Here is a 20116-nt window from a genome sequence, read left to right as displayed (position 1 = left end):
TTACATACATATTATATATACATAATGGAATATTACTCAGCCATCGAAAAGAATGAAATGAATGAAGATGTGGTGTGTATATATATTATATATATTATTACATATATATAATATGTATATATACATATACTATCATATATTATTTGATATAATATACATATATTATCATATATACATATATTATTTACATATATATAATATATATATATACATATATTATCAATAATAGTGAAATTATGGAAAGAGTACAAATGTCCATTGATGAATGAATGAAGATGTGGTGTGTATATATATTATATATATTTACACATATATAATATGTAATATTACATGTAATATTATATGTAATATGTAATATTACATATATTATATATTACATATACATACACACATTATTACAATATTACATATATTAATATAATATGAATATGTGGTGTATATATTTACATATTATATATGTATACATATACATATTATATACATATATATAATATGTAAATATATATAATATATATACACACCACATCTTCATTCATTCATCAGTCAATGGACATTTGTACTCTTTCCATAATTTCACTATTATTGATAATGCTGCTTTAAAGTCAGGGTTCATGTACCCTTTGAAAGAGTATTTTTTGTATCCTTGTTAGTACCTAGTAGGTACTATCCAGGCTACTGCTGGATTCTAGGGCAGTTCTATTTTTAACTTTTTGGGGAAACTACAGTTTTTCAGAGTGGCTGCAACAGTTTGCATTCCCACAAACAGTGCAAGAGGGTTCTCCTTTCTCTGCATACTCCCCAACACTTATTGTTTCTTGTATTATTAACTTTAGCCATTCTCACAGGTGTGAGGTAGTATTTCATTGTAATTTTGATTTGCATTTCCTGGATGGTAAGTGATGTTGAGCATTTTTTTATGTATCTGTAGGCCATTTGTAGGTCTTCTGGAAAAATGTCTATTCATGTCTTTTGCCCATTTCTTGCCTGGATTATTTATTTTGGGGTTCTTAAGTTTGATAAGTTCTTTATAGATTTTAGATAATAACCCTTTCTCAGATGTTATTTGCAAGTATCTTCTCCCATTCCATAGGCTGCTTTTTAGTTTTGTTGACTGTTTCCTTCACTGTACAGAAGCTTTTTATCTTAATGAAGTCCCAATAGTTCATGTTTGCTTTTGTTTCCCTTGCCTCAGGAGACATATCTAGTAAGAAGTTGTTATGACCAATGTCAAACACACTGCATGTGTTTGCCTCTAAGATTTTAATGCTTTCCTATCTCACTTTTGTTTTATTTTATCTTATTTTATTTATTTGAGAGAGAGAGAGAGAGAGCGAGCACAAACAGAGGGAGAGGGAGAAGCAGACTCCCTGCTGTGGAGAGAGCCCAACAGAGGGGTTCAGTCCCAGAACCCTGGGCTCATGACCTGAGCCGAAGGCAGACACTTTTAACAGATGGAGCCAACCAGGCATCCCTCCTGTCTCACATTTAGGTCTTTCATCCTTTTTTTTTTTTTTTAACTTTTTTAACCAAGATCCCAATTCTGCCTTTTACAATTTTTAAAATTTTATTACTTTTTTTTTTTTAATGTCAAGTCAAAGTAATTTTTTTTTCTGATCTGGCATTTATTATTTATTATTTATTATTTTTTATAAACATGTATTTTTATCCCAAGGGGTACAGGTCTGTGAATCAGCACTCACCAAAGCACTATTACTTATTTTTTTATATTATGTATTTATTTTTTTATATGGTGTAAGGAAGTGATCCAATTCCATTCTTTTGCATGTTGCTGTCCAGTCTTCCCAACACATTGATTTTATATCCTGTGAGTTTAATGAATATGGGTATGAGTTCTAGCTATTTTTTGATGGAGTCTTCTGGGTTTTCTACATACAGCATCATGTCATCTGCAAACAGTGAAAGTTTGACTTCTTCCTTGCCAATTTGGATACCGTTTATTTGTTTTTGTTTTCTGATTGCTGTGACTAGGACTCCCAATACTGTGTTAAATAACAAAGATGAGAGTGGACATCCCTATCTTTTTCCTGACAGTAGAGGAATAGCTCTGTTTTTCCCCACTGAGGATGATATTAGGTGTGGGGTTTTTTGTATCTAGCCTTTATTATATTGAGGTACATTCCTTGTAGCCCTACTTTATGGAAGGTTTTCTTTAATCACAAATGGATATTATATTTTGTCCAATGCTTTTTCAAGATGCAACCAATTTTTTGTATGTCAATATTCTATCCTAAAACTTTATTAAAAATATTTCACTTACTAGATCTAACAGAGGTTTGGGTGGAGTCTTTAAGGTTTTCTGTATGTAGGATCATGTTATCTGCAGGGACTATTTTAATTCTTGCTTTCTAATTAGAATGTCTCTTATTTCTTGCCTATTTGCTCTGGCTAGGACTTCTGGCATTATGCTCAACACAAGTGGTGACAGTACGCATCATTTCTTTGTTCCTGAACTCAGAGAAAAATATTTCAGCTTTTTTACCATTAAGTATGATGTCAGCTATGGGCTTGTCAGAGATGGCCATTACTAGAGTGAGGTACATTCTTTCTATACCTAATGTGTTGAGAATTTTTATCACAAATGGGTGTTAAATTCTGATAAATGCTTTATCCGCATCTATTGAATCATTTGATATATATCCTCCATTCTGTTAATGTGCTAAATCATATTTATTGATTTGCACATGTTGAACCCTTACTGTATCCCAGGGATAAATCCCAGTTTATCTTGGTATATCATGTGTAGTTGAATTTGGTTTACTAATATTTTGTTGAGAATTTTTGTATCTATTTTATCAGGAGTATCATCTTATGATTTTTCAGTTTTTGTAGTATCCTTGTCTGACTTTGGTAACAGAGTAATGCTGGACTTGTAAAGGAGTCTGGGAGTGTTCCCTCACATTCAACTTTTTAGAAGGGTTTGAGAAGGATTTGTATTAATTCTTCCTTAACTGTTTGGTAAAATTCAGTAGTAAAGCCATCTATTCCTGGGCTTTTCTTTACAGGGAGTTGCTTTTTTGTTTTGTTTTACTAATTCAATCTCTGTACTCAAAATTGGTCTGTTCAATTTTTCCATTTCTTCATGATTCAAACTTAGTAGGTTATATATTTCTAGGAATTTATTCAATTCTTCTAGATTGTCCAATTATTTGGTGTGTAATTGTAAAGCTTTTGTATTTCTGTGCTATTAGTTGTAATGATGCCTCTTTCGTTTCGATTTATGTGAGTATGCTCTCTTTTTTCCTGTGTAGTTAAAGGTTTGTCAATTTTATCTTTTCAAAACCAACCAACCAGTTTTGTTTTCTCACCTATTGTTTTTCAGTCTCTAATCATTTCTCCTCTGATCTTTATTCCTTCCATTAACCTGACTCAGTTTGTTTTTTCTAGTTCCTCGAGGTGTACATACAGTTAGGTTTGAGATCCCCTTTTTGTCTTAACGTAGGCATTTATCACTATCAATGTCCCTCTTAGAACTGCTTTAGCTATAATCCCATAGATTGTGGTATGTTGTGTTTCCATTTTCATTTGTCCAAGATTTTTTTTTTTACTTCACTTTTGATTTCTTCTTTGACTCACTGGTTGTTCAGGAGTATGTTGTTTAATTTCCACATATTTGTGGATTTTCCAGTTTTCCTCTTATTTTTGATTTCTAGCTCCATATTGATGAGGAAAGATAGTTGATTCCATATTCTTAAATTTTTTGACTTGTTTTGTGAACTAACGAATGATATATCCTGAGAATGGTCTGAGTGTGCTTGAGAAGAAATATACGCTGCTCCTGTTGGTTGGAATAGTTTTGTATATGTATATTAGGTCCATTTAGTCTAAAGTGCAGTTCAAATCACATGTTTCTTTACTGATTTTCTGCTGGATGACATATGCATTGTTGAAAATGGGTATTAATCCCCTACTTTTATTACACTGGTTTCTATTTCTCCCATTAGATCTATTAAGTTTTGCTTTCTGTGTTGGACTGCTCTGATATTGGGTATACATATATATTTATATTTGTGATATCCTCTTGACCTGACTCCTTTATCACAATATAATGAACATGTCTCTTGTTACTTAAAGTGTAGTTTTTCTGATAAAAGTACAGCCTGCCCTCATTTGGCTTCCATTTGTATGGAATAGCTTTTTCCATGCCTTCACTTTCAGCATAAATGTGTCTTTATAGTTGAAGTAAGTCTCTTGAAGGCAGTCTTGTTTTTTAATCCATCCAGACACTCCTCTAATTAGAGAATTTAATCTAGTCACATTAAAGTAATATTGATAAGCAAGGATTCAGTACTGGTATTCTGTTAAATTGTTTTCTATTTTTGTAGTTCCTTTGTTCCTTTCTTGCTATCTTCTTTGGTAATTTGATTTTATAGAGTCTCCAACTAAAGTTACAGATTTGTCTATTTTATCTGTTCAGTTCTATCAGTTTTGCTTCATATATTTTGAAGCTCTGTTGTCTGCTACATACATATTTAAGACTGCTAAGTCTCCTTAGTTGCAAATGTTGGGACAGGGTAAACAAGATGAAACTTAAAACAACTCTGTGGCTCTAAAAAATTAGAAAATGGTAGAAAAATGAATAGTACATGATGAAAGGATATAGGAATAACCCTGAAGGACTTCCAAAGGTCAAATCTAGAAGAATTTGACCAAAAAAAATAAATAATAATAGTATTAAATTATATATAACCCATAAGATAAAATAAAAAGCCATGAGTTCATACTGATATAAATGAATAAATAAATAAATGGAGAAGGGAAAGCTCTTCTTTACTCAAAATTCCAATTAATAAATGTAGAATAGGGAAAATACAGAATTACAATTGGGCAAATACCACAGTAGTAACCTGTAGGAAAGATCCCCTGATGAATACTAAAATTAATGTATAAAGGTTTGAAAAGAAACAAGGTAATGTATAATGTTAAAGTCTTTTGCCCAAAATATTAGTTACAAAGGGACAAACAGTAACTTTACAGTGTGGAAAACTTGCAGATAGCATTTTTAACTAAGTTATCAAGGTTAACATAATCAGTAATAAGATATGTTGACCCTATGTACCTCCAGTTAGGATGCACTGAGATGTGCAGTTAATTGGATTTTATGGCTACTGATTTCTTGATTTTGATAACTGCATTCTTACTATGTAGGATGTTAACATGAAAGGAAGTTAGATGAAGGATGCATGGGAAGTCTCTATACTAATTTTTGCAACATTCTGTGAATCTAAAATTATTTCCAAATAAAAAAAAATTTTAAAGTCATTAAATGTATATTAAACATCCTAGATTATAAACACACCTAAATTCTCATTGATATCCTGAATATGCTGGAATTCTTTATGAATGTGAAAGCCTTTCTAATGAACTATAAACTACCTACTTAAAAACTATAATCAAAATCAAAGTATAAGTGTTCATTAAAAATCATTTCCCTAGCACAAAAAAGGGTAATTATTTCAAAGGGTGTCAGGAAAATTCAAACATAAAATGATAAATACTAAACTTTTTTTCCTTTTGCATTGAGGCCAGGTCCACATCCCTAGCCACAATCCATACCCCTTAACTACCCACAGTTATTATCCTAGTCTGTCCTTCATCAAATAGGCCACCGATGTTAATTCCTCTTAAAAATACTAGATAATTCTTTTAAAGTGGGAGGAACAGGAAGAAGCAGAGTGTATATGTATACAATTTTCAGAATTAGGGGTTGTAAAATAAGCTACAAAAATTTTTGTGTGATCATGTCAATTTGAAAATTAGAAAACGAAGTCTGGTTGTGTAGCTGTACTGGATATAGGGTAGTGTTGCTCCTGTTGCATCTAGAAGTGCACACTTCCCTTGTGCCAGATGCTTCTCAGTCTGACAGAGACAAACATCTGCTAGCCATCTGAGCACTCTGTCATAGGTGTCACTGTCCAAAATGCCATATAGATCAGGAGAATAATGACTTAATGTTTGGAAGAAAATATCAATGTACTTTTGTTATTATAAATTGATTATATCTTAGAAATCTGTGCTAGACAAATTGTATTTTTCTCACAAAAACTTATTTCTTAGGTAGTCCCAAAAATCTATTTAACCTAAATAGTACTATAATTTTTATAGACAACCTAAATATTAATTACCATTAGTTAAAGAAATGAAAAAACCCACAGAACTTGAAAAAGTCAAATATATCTTCAATACTGGTGCTTCAAAGGAAATAGCATCACTTAGCAGAATCACTGCAATTCCCTAGCTGTATACCATCCAGGACACTAAAGCAAATTCAGAGGAGTTCCACAGGTTATTTTAAATTTTCAAAGCACCTTCTGTTAGATACCATCAAATTGTTACTATCAACTTGTTTGGATCTAACTGCTTAATAAATAAGACCATTAATGTACTTCTTTCGGCCTATGGACACTACAAACCAAGAAGTCTGAAAACCTCTCTATTAGAAGATAATGAGAAATGAGATGACACCAGTTGTAGCAGCTGTATGAAGGAGCTTTCTAGGCTTTCTCAAGGTCTTTGCTGGTTGATATTATTTGTATGTTATCAAATATGATTTCATTAAAAAGTCATGTTTCCTTTAAATACTTAAAATTAGTAACACTATGTATGTAACAGTTTAATTAAAATTTCTGTAAAAGTTATGGTTTTCCTTTTTCTCAATATAGGTATATTATGATGCTATTCATAATTATCATAGATTTCCAAATAAAAAGGCCTTGGGAGGCCCATAAGCCATATAGAGAGAGTGAGCAAGTGAGAGAAAGAATAAGGAAGAAGCATTAAGGTATTTTGTTTAGCTAACATGAAAAGAAACGAAAAAAACAAAAGAATTAATTTATAATACACATAAAAGAGAGTGCATTAAGTATAATTAAGTTAGTTCTGAAACAGAGGATAAGAGATTCCTTTTACACTTAATGTGCCAGGCACTGAGATGAATCAAGTACTGAGAAAGATTTGGTGAGGCTGATCAGAAAGGCTGTCTAGAGGCAGCCCAACTAATGACAATATGACTAGGACATATTCAAGAGATGGGAGAAAGGCTTATGGTGGGCCACTATCAAGATGTTACAAATATAAATAGTGATAAATAAGTGCTTTCCTTTCAACCTTTGTAAGTCCCTAGAAATATACATATACATTATATATGTATATCATATATATAATATGTATATATTATACATATATGTGTGTATATATGATATATATCATTATATACATGATGTATACATATACATCATATATATATGCATACATCATATATATACACACATACACCATATATATACACACACATACACACACACACACACACACACATATATATATGATGTAACCTTAATTATAATGACTTTTCTTACCTGGATTTCATTTCCAGAACTGCAGTTATTTCTTGTTGGGAAGCCTGTAGTTGGTATAAGAGCTTGACAATATAGTTAAAGTGTTCTGCATCAAATACCATCCCAGCTTCAACAGACTACAGAGGGGAAAAAAAAAAAAAAGGAGTCATTCCTATACAAATATGAGAGCTTGAAAATCAGTAATGTAACAACTATAAGAATGGTAAAAAATGGGGTGCCTGGGTGCCTCAGTGGGTTAAAGCCTCTGCCTTCGGCTCAGGTCATGATCTCAGGGTCCTGGGATCAAGTCCCGCATCAGGCTCTCTGCTCGGCGGGGAGCCTGCTTCCCTCTCTCTCCGCCTATTTATGATCTCTCTCTCTGCCTGCCTCTCTGCCTGCTTGTGATCTCTGTCTGTCAAATAAATAAATAAATAAAACCTTAAAAAAAAAAAAAGAATGGTGGAAAAAAAATGAAACAAGGAGTCAAGTGGAATTAAAATTCACTAAAAAAACTCAAAGCATATTTTCTTCCAATATTTGAGAACCACAGTAAGACACCCTACTTCAAGAATTTAAAGTGAATGTGAAAATAATGTTTGAATTCAAAACGTGAATATTCTGCTTTCCAAGTTGTCTCCCTGAATTTATCACCTGTACCTCCTGTCTGATACTCATTTTGTCTTTAGCTTACTAGCACTTGTGTTTATAGTTCATCCCAGATTGTAAACTTCCTGAGAAGTATCAAACTGAGATTTTCTAAAACTACTAGTGATGATCAGTAATTTCTACTTCAAAAAATTTCTAGGCAGGTAATTCTGTCAAGTTTTATAATGTGGACCTAGAGGTGTTTACCGAAATACTTGTATATTCTGCTATAGTGGTTCTAATGCTGCTCCTCAAAGAAAATAGGAAGTTTTCTTGATATTAGCCTGTTCTGAAATGGATGGCTGGGCAATGCTAAATACCATTATGTATCCAAAAGCACAAATTTTAATATATCTTCAAAAAGCCATAAAAAAATTCTTTTATCTTTTTGTTTAGTGCCAAATATAAAATCAATTCCTAGAACCTCTATTTTCTCCCTATATACTTTCTTTGTTTTGGTCATGGTTTTCTATTTATATATTTATCTTTGTATTTATTTTTGTTAATAAATGAACTCATAACTTTTGGATAAAAGAGTTTTCTTTAATCATCTTTAAGGTATAGATATGACCTCATAAATCAGAAAGAAGTGCTTGGAATGATTTATCTGAGGGGAAGGCCTATCAGCCATTGGAATATGCTTATAAATCCTATTTCAAGAGAAAAAAAAAATTTCTGAAAATAGGATTCTTTGGCATCAAGAATGTGAGTAAGAGGTAGTTTAAGAGTATAAGTGGAAATAATTATTTTTAAGTTATTCACTATCAGAGAATAAAACAGATTAAAGTAAAGCATACCTTGCAAAATATATCAATTAAAGCAGGTACAGCATTCCTTAATTTCATAGTTGCCACGTGTTCAAATATTTTTAGTAATATTTTCAGAGAAGGCTGGATAAAACAAAAAATTTACTCATTTTAATGTCTTCTACCTTAAATTTCTCAAATTCATTTATGCTGAAATATAAAAGTGTTCTCTAGGAAGTATACAATAAACACAGAAGTTTAACTGCTAAATTACACAAATAAGAAATATAATAGAGAAATCTACTTATAATATTAAAAAGAATATATTTTCAGTTTACTTACCAGCATTTTAACCATTATGCTGAGGTTCACTACCTGAAATACTTCTTTCAATAAACAATGTTTGAGTAAAGAATTTAGAAGGTCATTTAGCACTTGTAAATCAAAGTGTATACCCGGTGGAAATTTTCGGTAGTAATCCATAAATGTGTTTACTAAAAATAAAAACATTTTAAAATCACTTGCTGATTTTAAGATATTTATCTTTCTTAAACGAGACAAATTTTCTATAGTTAAAGGTTAAGCAGTATAAATTCATCTTCTTGAAAGGTATATTTCCATATCAGCAATATTTGATGGAAGTAAAGCAAAAGTTAACAATAACATTTGAAATCAACCAAAGACAGCACACACTACACAGAGAGCTAACTCATGTGCTAACTACAAAAAAAAAGGCCCAAGTCTCCTCATACAACATGGTCTCAATAGGCACTCTGAGGGAACCACATTCTCAGAGGTTCTTCAGGCCCAACTTGGTCAGGGATGAGAAGGTGTATAATTTAGGGATGGTTGTAGGTTATTCTCACACACACCTCTTCTTATTTTAACCCCACCAACATGTTGATCCTAAGGATGTTTTTTATTCCAATCTATGACTGTGAACATTCTACTACAAAGTACATGGACTAATTTACTTTGAGAAAGTGGTTTCTTAATGTCAGTTCAATTTCTTAATATATTTTCTATGTAACACTTAAACCACTTCTAATTTTCCCCATTAATTTTAGTAAAATTACTTTAACTTTAAGGGATCAATCAGTGATTATTTTCCCCATTCCAAAATTTTGCAGGTCAAAATCTCTATACCTTATCTGAAATTACCTTAATAAAAATTACTTTGGGTTTTATTTTTGTGTAATTATTCCTGTCCAAAATACTTATTACTATCTGGATTACATGGTGCTGCTTGGAATCAAGAGCTAGTGATAAAGTTCAATAGTATAATAAGAAAAATTAGAGACCCACAAAAAGATGGCAGAGGACTGGGGGAGCCTATTTCAACTGGTCCCCTGAACTGAGCTGAATGTCTACCAGACCATTCTGAACACCCATGAAATCAGCCTGAGTTGTAAAAAGATATATCTGGCTTTCTACAAACAGAGTATCTCTAGGGGTTGGTCTCTAGGTATGAAGCAGGGAGCTGTGATTCTTTGGGCAAAGATAAACAGAAGGGGGTTGGAGCCTCCAGGATCCTGCATCACTGGAGTGCAAAAGCACCCAGCCTTACAGACCAATAGCCATGGGGAAAGGACCTTAAGGCAACCTCTCAGACAGAAACCTGGAGCTGTGCACACAGGCAAATCAGGGACGGCTTGTGATTTTGGAAGCACAAAGGTCAGAGACAAACCCAGACCAGTAAGCAAGGGCTGGGAGTGCTGCTGTGGGGCGCACAACCCAGGACACTGCAGCATTTAGCAGCACATAAAGAAAAGGAGACAGTGGGGCCAGGAGGGCTCCTTGAAGAGCAGACTGCAATCTTGCTCTTCTGAGACAGAGGTTTGGATATGGTCACTTCGGCGCTCTCAGAAGAGACAAAGAAAACTGCCAGAGAAAGCCTCCAGAGAATAAAAGCTCTGCAAAACAGTTTTCACCAAGCTCCTCCCTGCCACAGGGGACAGGGCAACTCTGCCCAAACAGGGTTTTCTGAATAACAGCACAGCAGGCCCCTTCCCCAGAAGACAGGGTGAAAGAATAAGAGGCCAACAACCCTAAGTTCTCTATAAAACGGGTATATCTTGCTTGTGTTGTGATCAATAATTTGGACTCTGTATATTCCCTCAACCACCTCTCAACAGAATGACTAGGAGGAGGAACCCCCCAAAAGATTCAGAGACTGTGGCCTCTGCCACAGAACTAATGAATATGTATATAACCAAGATGTCAGAAATTGATTTCAGAGTAGCAAATATAAAGATGATATCTAGGTTTAAGAAAAATATTAACGACAATGTAGAATCTCTAAGGGCAGAAATGAGATCGAATCAGGTTAAATGTAAAAATACAATGAATGAAATGCAGTGTAAGCTGGATACTCTCACTGACAGGGTAAACAAGGCAGAAGAATCAACTAGTGAGACAGACGATAAAATGAAAGAAAAGAAGAAAATCAAGGTGAGATAGGAACCTCAAACTAAAATCCAAGGAATTAAACAGAGAGATTAGTGACTCAATGAAACATTCCAATATCAGAATTATTGTTAATCCTGAGGGGTTGCATATGGAGGTCTAGAAGATATATTTGAGCAAATTGTAGATGAAAATTTCCCTAATCTGGGAAAGGAAATAAACATCTATGTCCAAGAGGCAGAAAAGAACCCTGCAAAAAATCAATGAGAAAAGACCAATGCCATGACATATAATAGTACAATTTGAAAATCTTAGATCCAAGGAAACAATCTTGAAAGCAGTGAGGGAAAGAGATTTCTTATGTACAGAGGAAGGAACATCAGAATGTCAGACCTGTCCACAGAGACCTGGTAAGCTAGAAAGGGCTGGCAAGATGTATTCAGGGTACCAAATGAGAAGAAAATACAAAGATATCCAGCAAGGCTACCATTCAGAATGGATGGAGAGACAAGGAGTTTCCAAGACCAGCAGAAACTGAAAGAATATGTGACCACAAGGCCAGCCCTGCAAGAAATATTAAGGGGGTCTTCTATAAAAGAAGAAAGAACCCAAGAGTGATATAGATCAGAAATTTACAGAGACACTCTGTAGAATCAAGTACTTCACAGGAACATGGTGACAATAAAATCGTTTATCTTTCAATAATCACTCTCAAAATGAATGGCCTGTAGGCTCCCATGAAAAGGCTCAGAGTTGCAGATTGGATAAAAAGACATGATCCACCCATATGCTGTCTACAAGAGATGCATTTTTAACCTAAACATACATCCACACTCAAAGTGAAGGGATGGAGAATCATTTTTCATGCCAACGGACCTCAAAAGAAAACTGGAATAGCAATTCTCATATCAGACAAATTACATTTTAAGCTAAAGGCTGCAGTTAGAGATACAGAAGGACATTATATCATGCTAAAAGAGTCTGTCCAACAAGAGAATCTAACAACTGTAAATATTTTGCCCCCAACATGGGAGCAGACAACTACATATGCCAACTATTAACTAAAATAAAGAGAAATATTGATAATAATACAGTTACAGTAGGAGACCTCAACACTCCACTCTCAGCAATAGATCATCTCAGCAATATATCAATCAAGAAATAAGATCTTTGGAGGGAGGGGCAAGATGGTGGAAGAGTAGGAGACCCTATTTTAACCGGTCCCCTGAAGTGAGCTATATATCTATCAGAGCACTCTGAACACCCATGAAAACATACTGAGATGTAAGATAAACTCTTCTGGATCTCTACAGGAGCAGAGAATCATTAGTGGAGAGGTACAGAGGAGTTGGAAGTGCATAGACTGATATCAGAGGATACAAAGAAGGGGGAGGGAGTCACCAGAACCAACCCAGTGGAAAGTAATGCACCAATGAGAAAGTGCCCTGCATTTGGTGAACAGCATTAGCTTGGAGATCAGTGGCTGCCAGACGGAAAGGGATTAATAATAGCACTCAAACAGAACAAAGGGACTTAAGGGACAATTGATGGGACTGGGCAGCGGCAGGCATGGACCTAAGCCCACCATCCCAAGACAGCCACAGCCAGCACCCATCCACACATAAGAGAACCCAGCATGGGCTCCAGTTGACAGTCCCTGCCTGGGTCTGCGACCACCACAGCTGCCCCCGCTGCCTCCGCTGCCATGGGAGCTGAGCGTACCCGGCGTGGCCGTGAGCTCCAGTCAGTGATCCCAGGAATGGCAGACACCAGCAACAAGCTCACCCCGACCAATATCACTCTCAGTTTTGGTGGCATGGGGGTACAGAGACAAGCAGGTGCCTCGAGCGACCACTGAAATGGTGGCTGCGGTGTACACTGCTGTGGGAGGTTTCAGTGTTCAACGGAGTTTGCGGAGGTGGGGTTGATGTGATCTGGACCATTCAGAGAGGAGCAGACTGTGGCTCCTCTCTGAGGCAGAGGTCTGGGTGCAGAGAGTTTCTTTGCTCTGACCCTATGAAAAGGAACAAAAAATCGCCAGAGAACAAAACCCTGAAAAACTGGTTTCCACCAAGCCCAGACCCTTGGTAGGATGAAAGGCAACACGACTCAAACAGGACTGACTGAGAAACAATGCAGCAGGCCCCACCTCCAGAAGACAAACAGAAAGAACAAGAGGACAATAACCATAGGGTGCCCATAGAACCGTAAAACCCCAACATCGGGGAAAACAATATATTAAGCTCCTGGTATTGCACCACAGCCTGTATATTTTGTAGTCACAATTTTTTTTCCTTTAAATTCATTCTCATAATTCTTGTTCTTATTTTTGTTTTACCTACTTACCATTTCAACTAGATGTTTAATACAACATACTACTTCGTAACTTTTTTTAAAGATTTTATTTATTTATTTGACAAAGAGAGATCACAAGTAGGCAAAGAGGCAGGCAGAGAGGAGGCAGGGGGAAGCAGGCTCCCTGCTGAGCAGAGAGCCCAATGTGGGGCTCAATCCCAGGACCCTGAGATCATGACCTGAGCCAAAGGCAGAGGCTTAACCCACTGAGCCACCCAGGCGCTCCTCTAAGTAACTTTTTAACTTGAACTTTTTCGAAACATATACTTTTAAAATATATAGATAGATAGATAGATAGATAGATAGATAGATAGATAGATAGATATAAGCTTCAAGTTAGTCCTTTTTTCCTATTCAATACTACCCCTATATATATACACCAGTTTTAAATTCCCTGTATCTCTGGAAAGTTGAATCCTTTAAAAAGATATCAAGATACACCCAGGAAGAACCGAAATACCCTTCATCACCCACATTGAGGGATTATAACCACATTCCTGTCTTATTCTTTTGTCAGTGTTTCTGTGTGTTTTTCCTTTTGTACTTCATGAATCTTATTCTTGGGGTTCATTTTGGCTGGGTTTTTCTTTTTCTTTATTCTTTTGTTGGTCTTTTTCTCTGTTCATTTTTGGTTTTGTACTTTATAAATCTTACTCTTGGGGCTCATTTAAGCTGGGTTTTTTTTTTTTTCCCTCTCTCTCTCTCTTTTTTCTTTCTTTTTTGGTGGTGACTCCAATTACACCAAAACTTTATAGGGTGCACCTTGCTGGGATCGTGGTTGATATTTTCAGCTACATAGCCCCTCAACTGCCTCTCATCAGAATGACTAGGAGAAGGAACATGCAACAGAGGAAAAATTCAGACTGTGACCTCTGTCACAGAACTATTGGATATGGACATAAACAATATGTCAGAAATAGAATGCAGGGTAACAGTTATCCAGACAATGGCTAGGTTGGAGAAGACCATTAGTGGCAACCTAGAATCTCTAAGGGTGGAAGTGAGCACTGATCTGACAGAACTTAAAAATGCTATCAATGAGATCCATTCTAATCCAAATACTCTAACAGCTAGGGTAAATGAGACAGAAGATCAAATCAGTGACCTAAAAGACAAACTGACAGAGAGAAGGATCAGGAGTAGGCCTGGAACAAACAGCTTAGAAGCCATCAAAACAAAATTAGAGAAATAAATGATGCCATGAAAGGTTCTAATGTCAGAATTACTGGGATCCCTAAGGGGGTGGAAAGAGAGAGAAGACTAGAAGATAAAGGTGAACAAATCCTAGATGAGAACTGCCCTAATCTGCAGAATGGAACAAGTGGTCATGTCCTAGAGGCAGAGAGGACACCTCCCAAGATCAGTGAGGGTAGAAAGACGTCCAGATGCAGAATTTGAAATTCTCAACTCCTAAATTCAGACAAAATGTCTTAAGGGCAGCTAGGGGGAAGAGATTCCTTACGTAAAGAGGGAGGTACATCAGAATAACATCATACATGTCCACAGAAACCTGGCATGCCAGGAAGGGCTGACAAGACATGTTCAGGGCACTGAATGAGAAGAACATGCAGCCAAGAATACTTTACCTGGATTCAGAATGGATGGAGAGATAAAGAACTTCCAAGACCAGCAAAGATTAAAAGATTTTGTGACCACCAAGCCAGCACTACAAAGGGGGGGGGTCTATAAAAGAAGAAAGAACCCAAGAGTGATATAGAACAGAAATTTATAGACATTCTATAGGAACATGATGACAATAGACATTCATAGGCAACATGATGACAATAAAAAGTATCTTTCAATAATCACTCTCAATGTGAAAGGCCTACATGCTCCCCTAAAATGGCACAGGGTAGCAGACTGGCTAAAAAGACGGGACACATCCACATGCTGTCTACAAGAGATTAATTTTGAAACTAAAGATACATCCAGACTGAAAGTGAAGGGCTGGAGAACCATCTTTCATGTCAATGGGACTCAAAAGAAAGGTGGGGTAGCAATTCTCATAAGAGACAAATTAGATTTTAAGCTAAAGATTTTAGTCAAGAGATACAGAAGTACACTACATCATGCTTAAAGGATCTATCCAACAAGAAGTTCTAACAATTACGAATATTTATGCTCCTAGCATGGGAACAACCAACTACAGAAGCCAACTGTTAATCAAAATAAAGAGACATATTGATAAGAATACATTAATTATAGGGGATCTTAACACACCACTCTCAGCAACAGACAGATCATCTAAGCAGAAAATCAACAAAGAAACAAGAGATTTGAATGACACATTGGACCGGATGGCCCTCACAGGTATAAACAGAACATTCTACTCTAAAATAACAGAAAATTAACTTTTCTCAAGGGCACATGGATCTTTCTCCAGAAGAGACCACATACTGAGTCACAAATCAGAGCTCAACTGATTTGAGAGACTGAGATTATTCCCTGCATATTCTCAGACCACATTATTTTGAAACTGGAACTTAATCACAAGAAAAAGTTTGGAAGGAATTCAAACACTTGGAAGCTAAAGAGCATCCTGCTCAAGAATGTTTGGATTAACCAGGAACTCAAAGAAGCACTTAAACAATTCAAGGAAACATATGAGAATAAAGACACATCGGTCCAAAAACCTATGGGATACTGCAAAGGTGGTCCTAAGGGGGAAATACGTAGCCATCCAAGCCTCACTCAAAAAAAAAAAAAAAAAGAAAAATCCCGAATAAATAAACTCTCTTTACACCTTAAAGAACTGAAGAATCAACAAGTTAAGCCAACCCCATGCACAAGCAGGGAAATAATCAAGATTAGAGCAGAGATCAATGAATTAGAAATGCGAGATACAGTAGAACACATCAACAAAACCAGAAGCTGATTCTTTGAAAGAATTAATAAGATCAATAAACCACTGACCAGACTTATTCAAAAGAAAAGAGAAAGGATCCAAATTAATAAAATTATGAATTAAAGGGGAGAGATCATGACTAACACCAAGAAAATAGAAACAATCATCAGCAATTATTATCAACAGCTATATGCCAATAAGATAAGCAACTTAAAAGAAATGGATTTATTCCTGGAAACCTATAAACTTCCAAGGCTGGAACAGGAAGAAATTGACAACCTGAATAGACCAATAACTAGTAACGAGATTGAAGCAGTGATCAAAAACCTATCAAGAAACAAGAGTCCAAGACCTAATGGATTCCCTGGGGAATTCTACCGAACATTCAAAGAAATACCTATTCTCCTGAAGCTGTTTCAAAAAAACAGAAACAGAAGGAAAACTTTCAGACTCTTTCTATGAGGTCAGCATTACCTTGATCCCCAAACCAAGAAAAGACCCCATAGAAAGAATTTCAGACCAATATCTCTGATGAATATGGATGCTAAGATTCTCAACAAGATCCTAGTTATTAAGATCCAACAGATTAATAGAAGGATTATCCACCATGACCAGGTGGGATTTATCCCTGGGATGCAAGGGTTGATCAACATTTGCAAATCAATCAGTTTGAGAGAACACATTAATAAGAGAAAAGACAAGAACCATATGGTCCTCTCAATTCATGCAGAAAAAGCATTTGAGAAAATACAGAATCCTTTCCTGTTTAAAACTCTTTAGAGTATAGGGATAGAGGGAACATTCCTTCAACTTCATAAAATCCATCTATGAAAAACCCACAGCAAATATCATTCACAATGAGGAAAAGCTGAGAGCCTTCCCATTGAGATCAGGACCATGACAAGGATGCCTACTCTCACCACCATTGTCCAACATAGTACTAGAAGTCCTAGCAACAGCAATCAGACAACAAAAAGAAAGAAAAGGTATCTGAATTGCCAAAGAAGAAGTCAAACTCTCTCTTGTTGCAGATGACATGATGTTTTATGTAGAAAACCCAAGACTCCAGCCCCAAATTATTAGAACTCATACAGCAACTCAGCAATCAATGCACAGAAATCAGTGGCATTGGGGCACCTGGGTGGCTCACTGGGTTAAAGCACCTGCCTTCATTCAGGTCTTGATCCCAGGGTCCTGGGATCAAGCCCTGCATTGGGCTCTCTGCTCAGCAGGGAGCCTGCTTCCACCTCTCTCTCTCTCTGCCTGCCTCTCTACTTGTAATATCTGCCTGTCAAATAAATAAATAAAATCTTTAAAAAAAAAATCAGTGGCATTTCTATACACTAAAAATGTGACTAAGGTAAGGGAAATTAAGGAATCGACTCCACTTACAATAGCACCAAAAACCATAGATAACCCAGGAATAAAACTAACCAAAGAGGTAAAGGATCTATATTCTAGAAACTACAGAACACTTAAGAAACAAATTGAAGACACAAAAAGATAGAAAAATATTTCAACCTCATGGATCAGAGAATAAACACTGGGAAAATGTCTATGCTGTCCAGAGCAATCTATATTTCCAATGCCATCCCAATCAAAATACTATCAGCAATTTTCAAAGTACTGGAACAAACAATCCTGAAATTTGTATGGAACCAGAAAAGACCCCAAATCATCAAGGAAATGCTGAAAAAGAAAACCAAAGTTGAGGGCATCATGTTCCCTGATTTCAAGCTGTATTACAAAGCTGTGATCACCAAGACAGCATGGTACTTGCACAAAAACAGATACATAGACCAATGGAACAAAATAAAGAGCCCAGATATGGACACTCAACTCTATGGACAACTAATCTTTGACAAGGTAAGAAAGAATATCCAGTGGAGAAATAACACTCTTTTTTAAATAATGGTGCTGGGAAAATTGGACAGCTATGTATAGAAGAATGAAACTGGACCATTCTCTTATACCATATACAAAGATAAACTCAAAATGGATGAAAAACCTCAATGTGAGACAGCAATCCATTAAAATCCTAGAGGAGAATATAGCCAGTAACCTCTTCAACATCAGCCACAGGAACTTTTTTCAAGATATGTCTCCAAAGGCAAAGGAAACAAAAGCGAAGATCAACTTCTGGGACTTCATCAAGATCAAGAGCTTCTGCACAGCAAAGGAAACAGTCAACAAAACAAAAAGGCAACCCATGGAATGGGAGAAGTTATTTGCAAATGACACCACAGATAAAGGCCTGTCATCCAAGAGCTATAGAGCACATCTCAAACTTAACACCCAAAACACAATCCAGTTAAGAAATGGGCAGAAGATGTGAATAGACACTTCTCCAAAGAAGACATACAAATGGTTAACAGACACAGGAAAAAATGTTCAACATCATTAGCCGTCAGGGAAATTCAAATCAAAACAACATTGAGGGAGGAGTCAAGATGGCGGAGAAGTAGCAACTGAGACTACTTCAGCTAGCAGGAGATCAGCTAGCTTATCTAAAGATTGCAAACTCCTGCAAATCCATCGGCAGATCGAAGAGAAGAACAGCAATTCTAGAAACAGAAAAACAACCACTTTCTGAAAGGTAGAACTGGCGGAGAAATGAATCCAAAGCGTCGGGAAGATAGACCCTGGGGGGAGGGGCCGGCTCCCGGCAAGCGGAGCAACGGAGCACAAAATCAGGACTTTTAGAAGTCTGTTCCGCTGAAGGACATCACTCCAGAGGCTAAACCAGGGCGAAGCCCACACGGGGGCAGCGTGGCCTCAGGTCCCACAGGGTCACAGAAGGATCAGGGGTGTCTGAGTGTCACAGAGCATGCGGGAAGTAGAACGGGAAACCCGGCTACAGAGACAGAGCCGACAGTAAGCTCACAGCTCGGGGTTACCTTGAACCAGCCGCAGGCTCGGTGAGCTCGAAGCGCAGCCGGAGGTCAGGCAGACGGGAGTTACTGGGCGCTGTTCTCTGAGGGCGCATTGAGGAGTGGGGCCCCGGGCTCTTGGCTCCTCTGGGCCGGAGACCAGGAGGCCGCCATTTGTATTCCCATCCTCCAGAACTCTACGGACAGCGCTCAAAAAACAAAAGCTCATGAAAGCAAACCCGAGCGAATTACTCAGCCCCTGGTAAGGGCGGTGCAATTCCGCCTGGGGCAAAGACACTTGAGAATCACTACACCAGGCCCCTCCCCCTGAGATCAGCAAGAAATCCAGCCAAGACCAAGTTCACCTACCAAGGAAATACGGTTTCAATACCAAGGAGAGCAGCAGAATTCCAGAGGAGGAGAAAGCAAAGCACGGAACTCATGGCTTTCTCCCTATGATTTTTTTTTAGTCTTGCAGTTAATTTAATTTTTTTCTTTTTCGTTTTTTTTTTTCTCTTCTTCTGTTAATTTTTTTTTTAACTTTTACCCTTTTCTTTTTTAATATTTTTAAACTGGTTTATCTAATATATATATTTTTTTCTTTTTTACACTTTTCTTTGTTCATTTTCTTTTTTTAATTCTTTTCCTTTTTCTTTTTTTTTCTCTTTCTTTCTTTTGGAACCTCTTTTAATCCCCTTTCTCTCCCCTCACGATTTGGGATCTCTTCTGATTTGGTTAAAGCATATTTTCCTGGGGTTCTTGCCACCCTTTTAGTATTTTACTTGCTCCTTCACATACTCTTATCTGGACAAAATGACAAGGTGGAAAAAATCACCACAAAAAAAAAGAACAAGAGGCAGTACCGAAGGCTAGGGACCTAATCAATACAGACAT

At 36.4% G+C, this 20116-nt stretch overlaps 1 protein-coding gene across 1 annotated transcript in view; it reads right to left on the bottom strand.

Moving 5' to 3' along the window:
* TOPAZ1 (testis and ovary specific TOPAZ 1) overlaps positions 1–20116 on the bottom strand; it is a 138940-nt gene that overhangs the window by 54061 nt on the left and 64763 nt on the right. Inside the window, 3 exon segments of the mRNA XM_059388313.1 lie at positions 7377–7492; positions 8798–8890; positions 9089–9240. Coding sequence (XP_059244296.1) covers positions 7377–7492; positions 8798–8890; positions 9089–9240 — 361 coding nt within the window.

The sequence above is a fragment of the Mustela nigripes genome, chromosome 2 (genome assembly GCF_022355385.1).
Source record: "Mustela nigripes isolate SB6536 chromosome 2, MUSNIG.SB6536, whole genome shotgun sequence".
Classification (NCBI taxonomy): domain Eukaryota; kingdom Metazoa; phylum Chordata; class Mammalia; order Carnivora; family Mustelidae; genus Mustela; species Mustela nigripes.
This window is presented reverse-complemented; position numbering and strand designations above follow the sequence as displayed.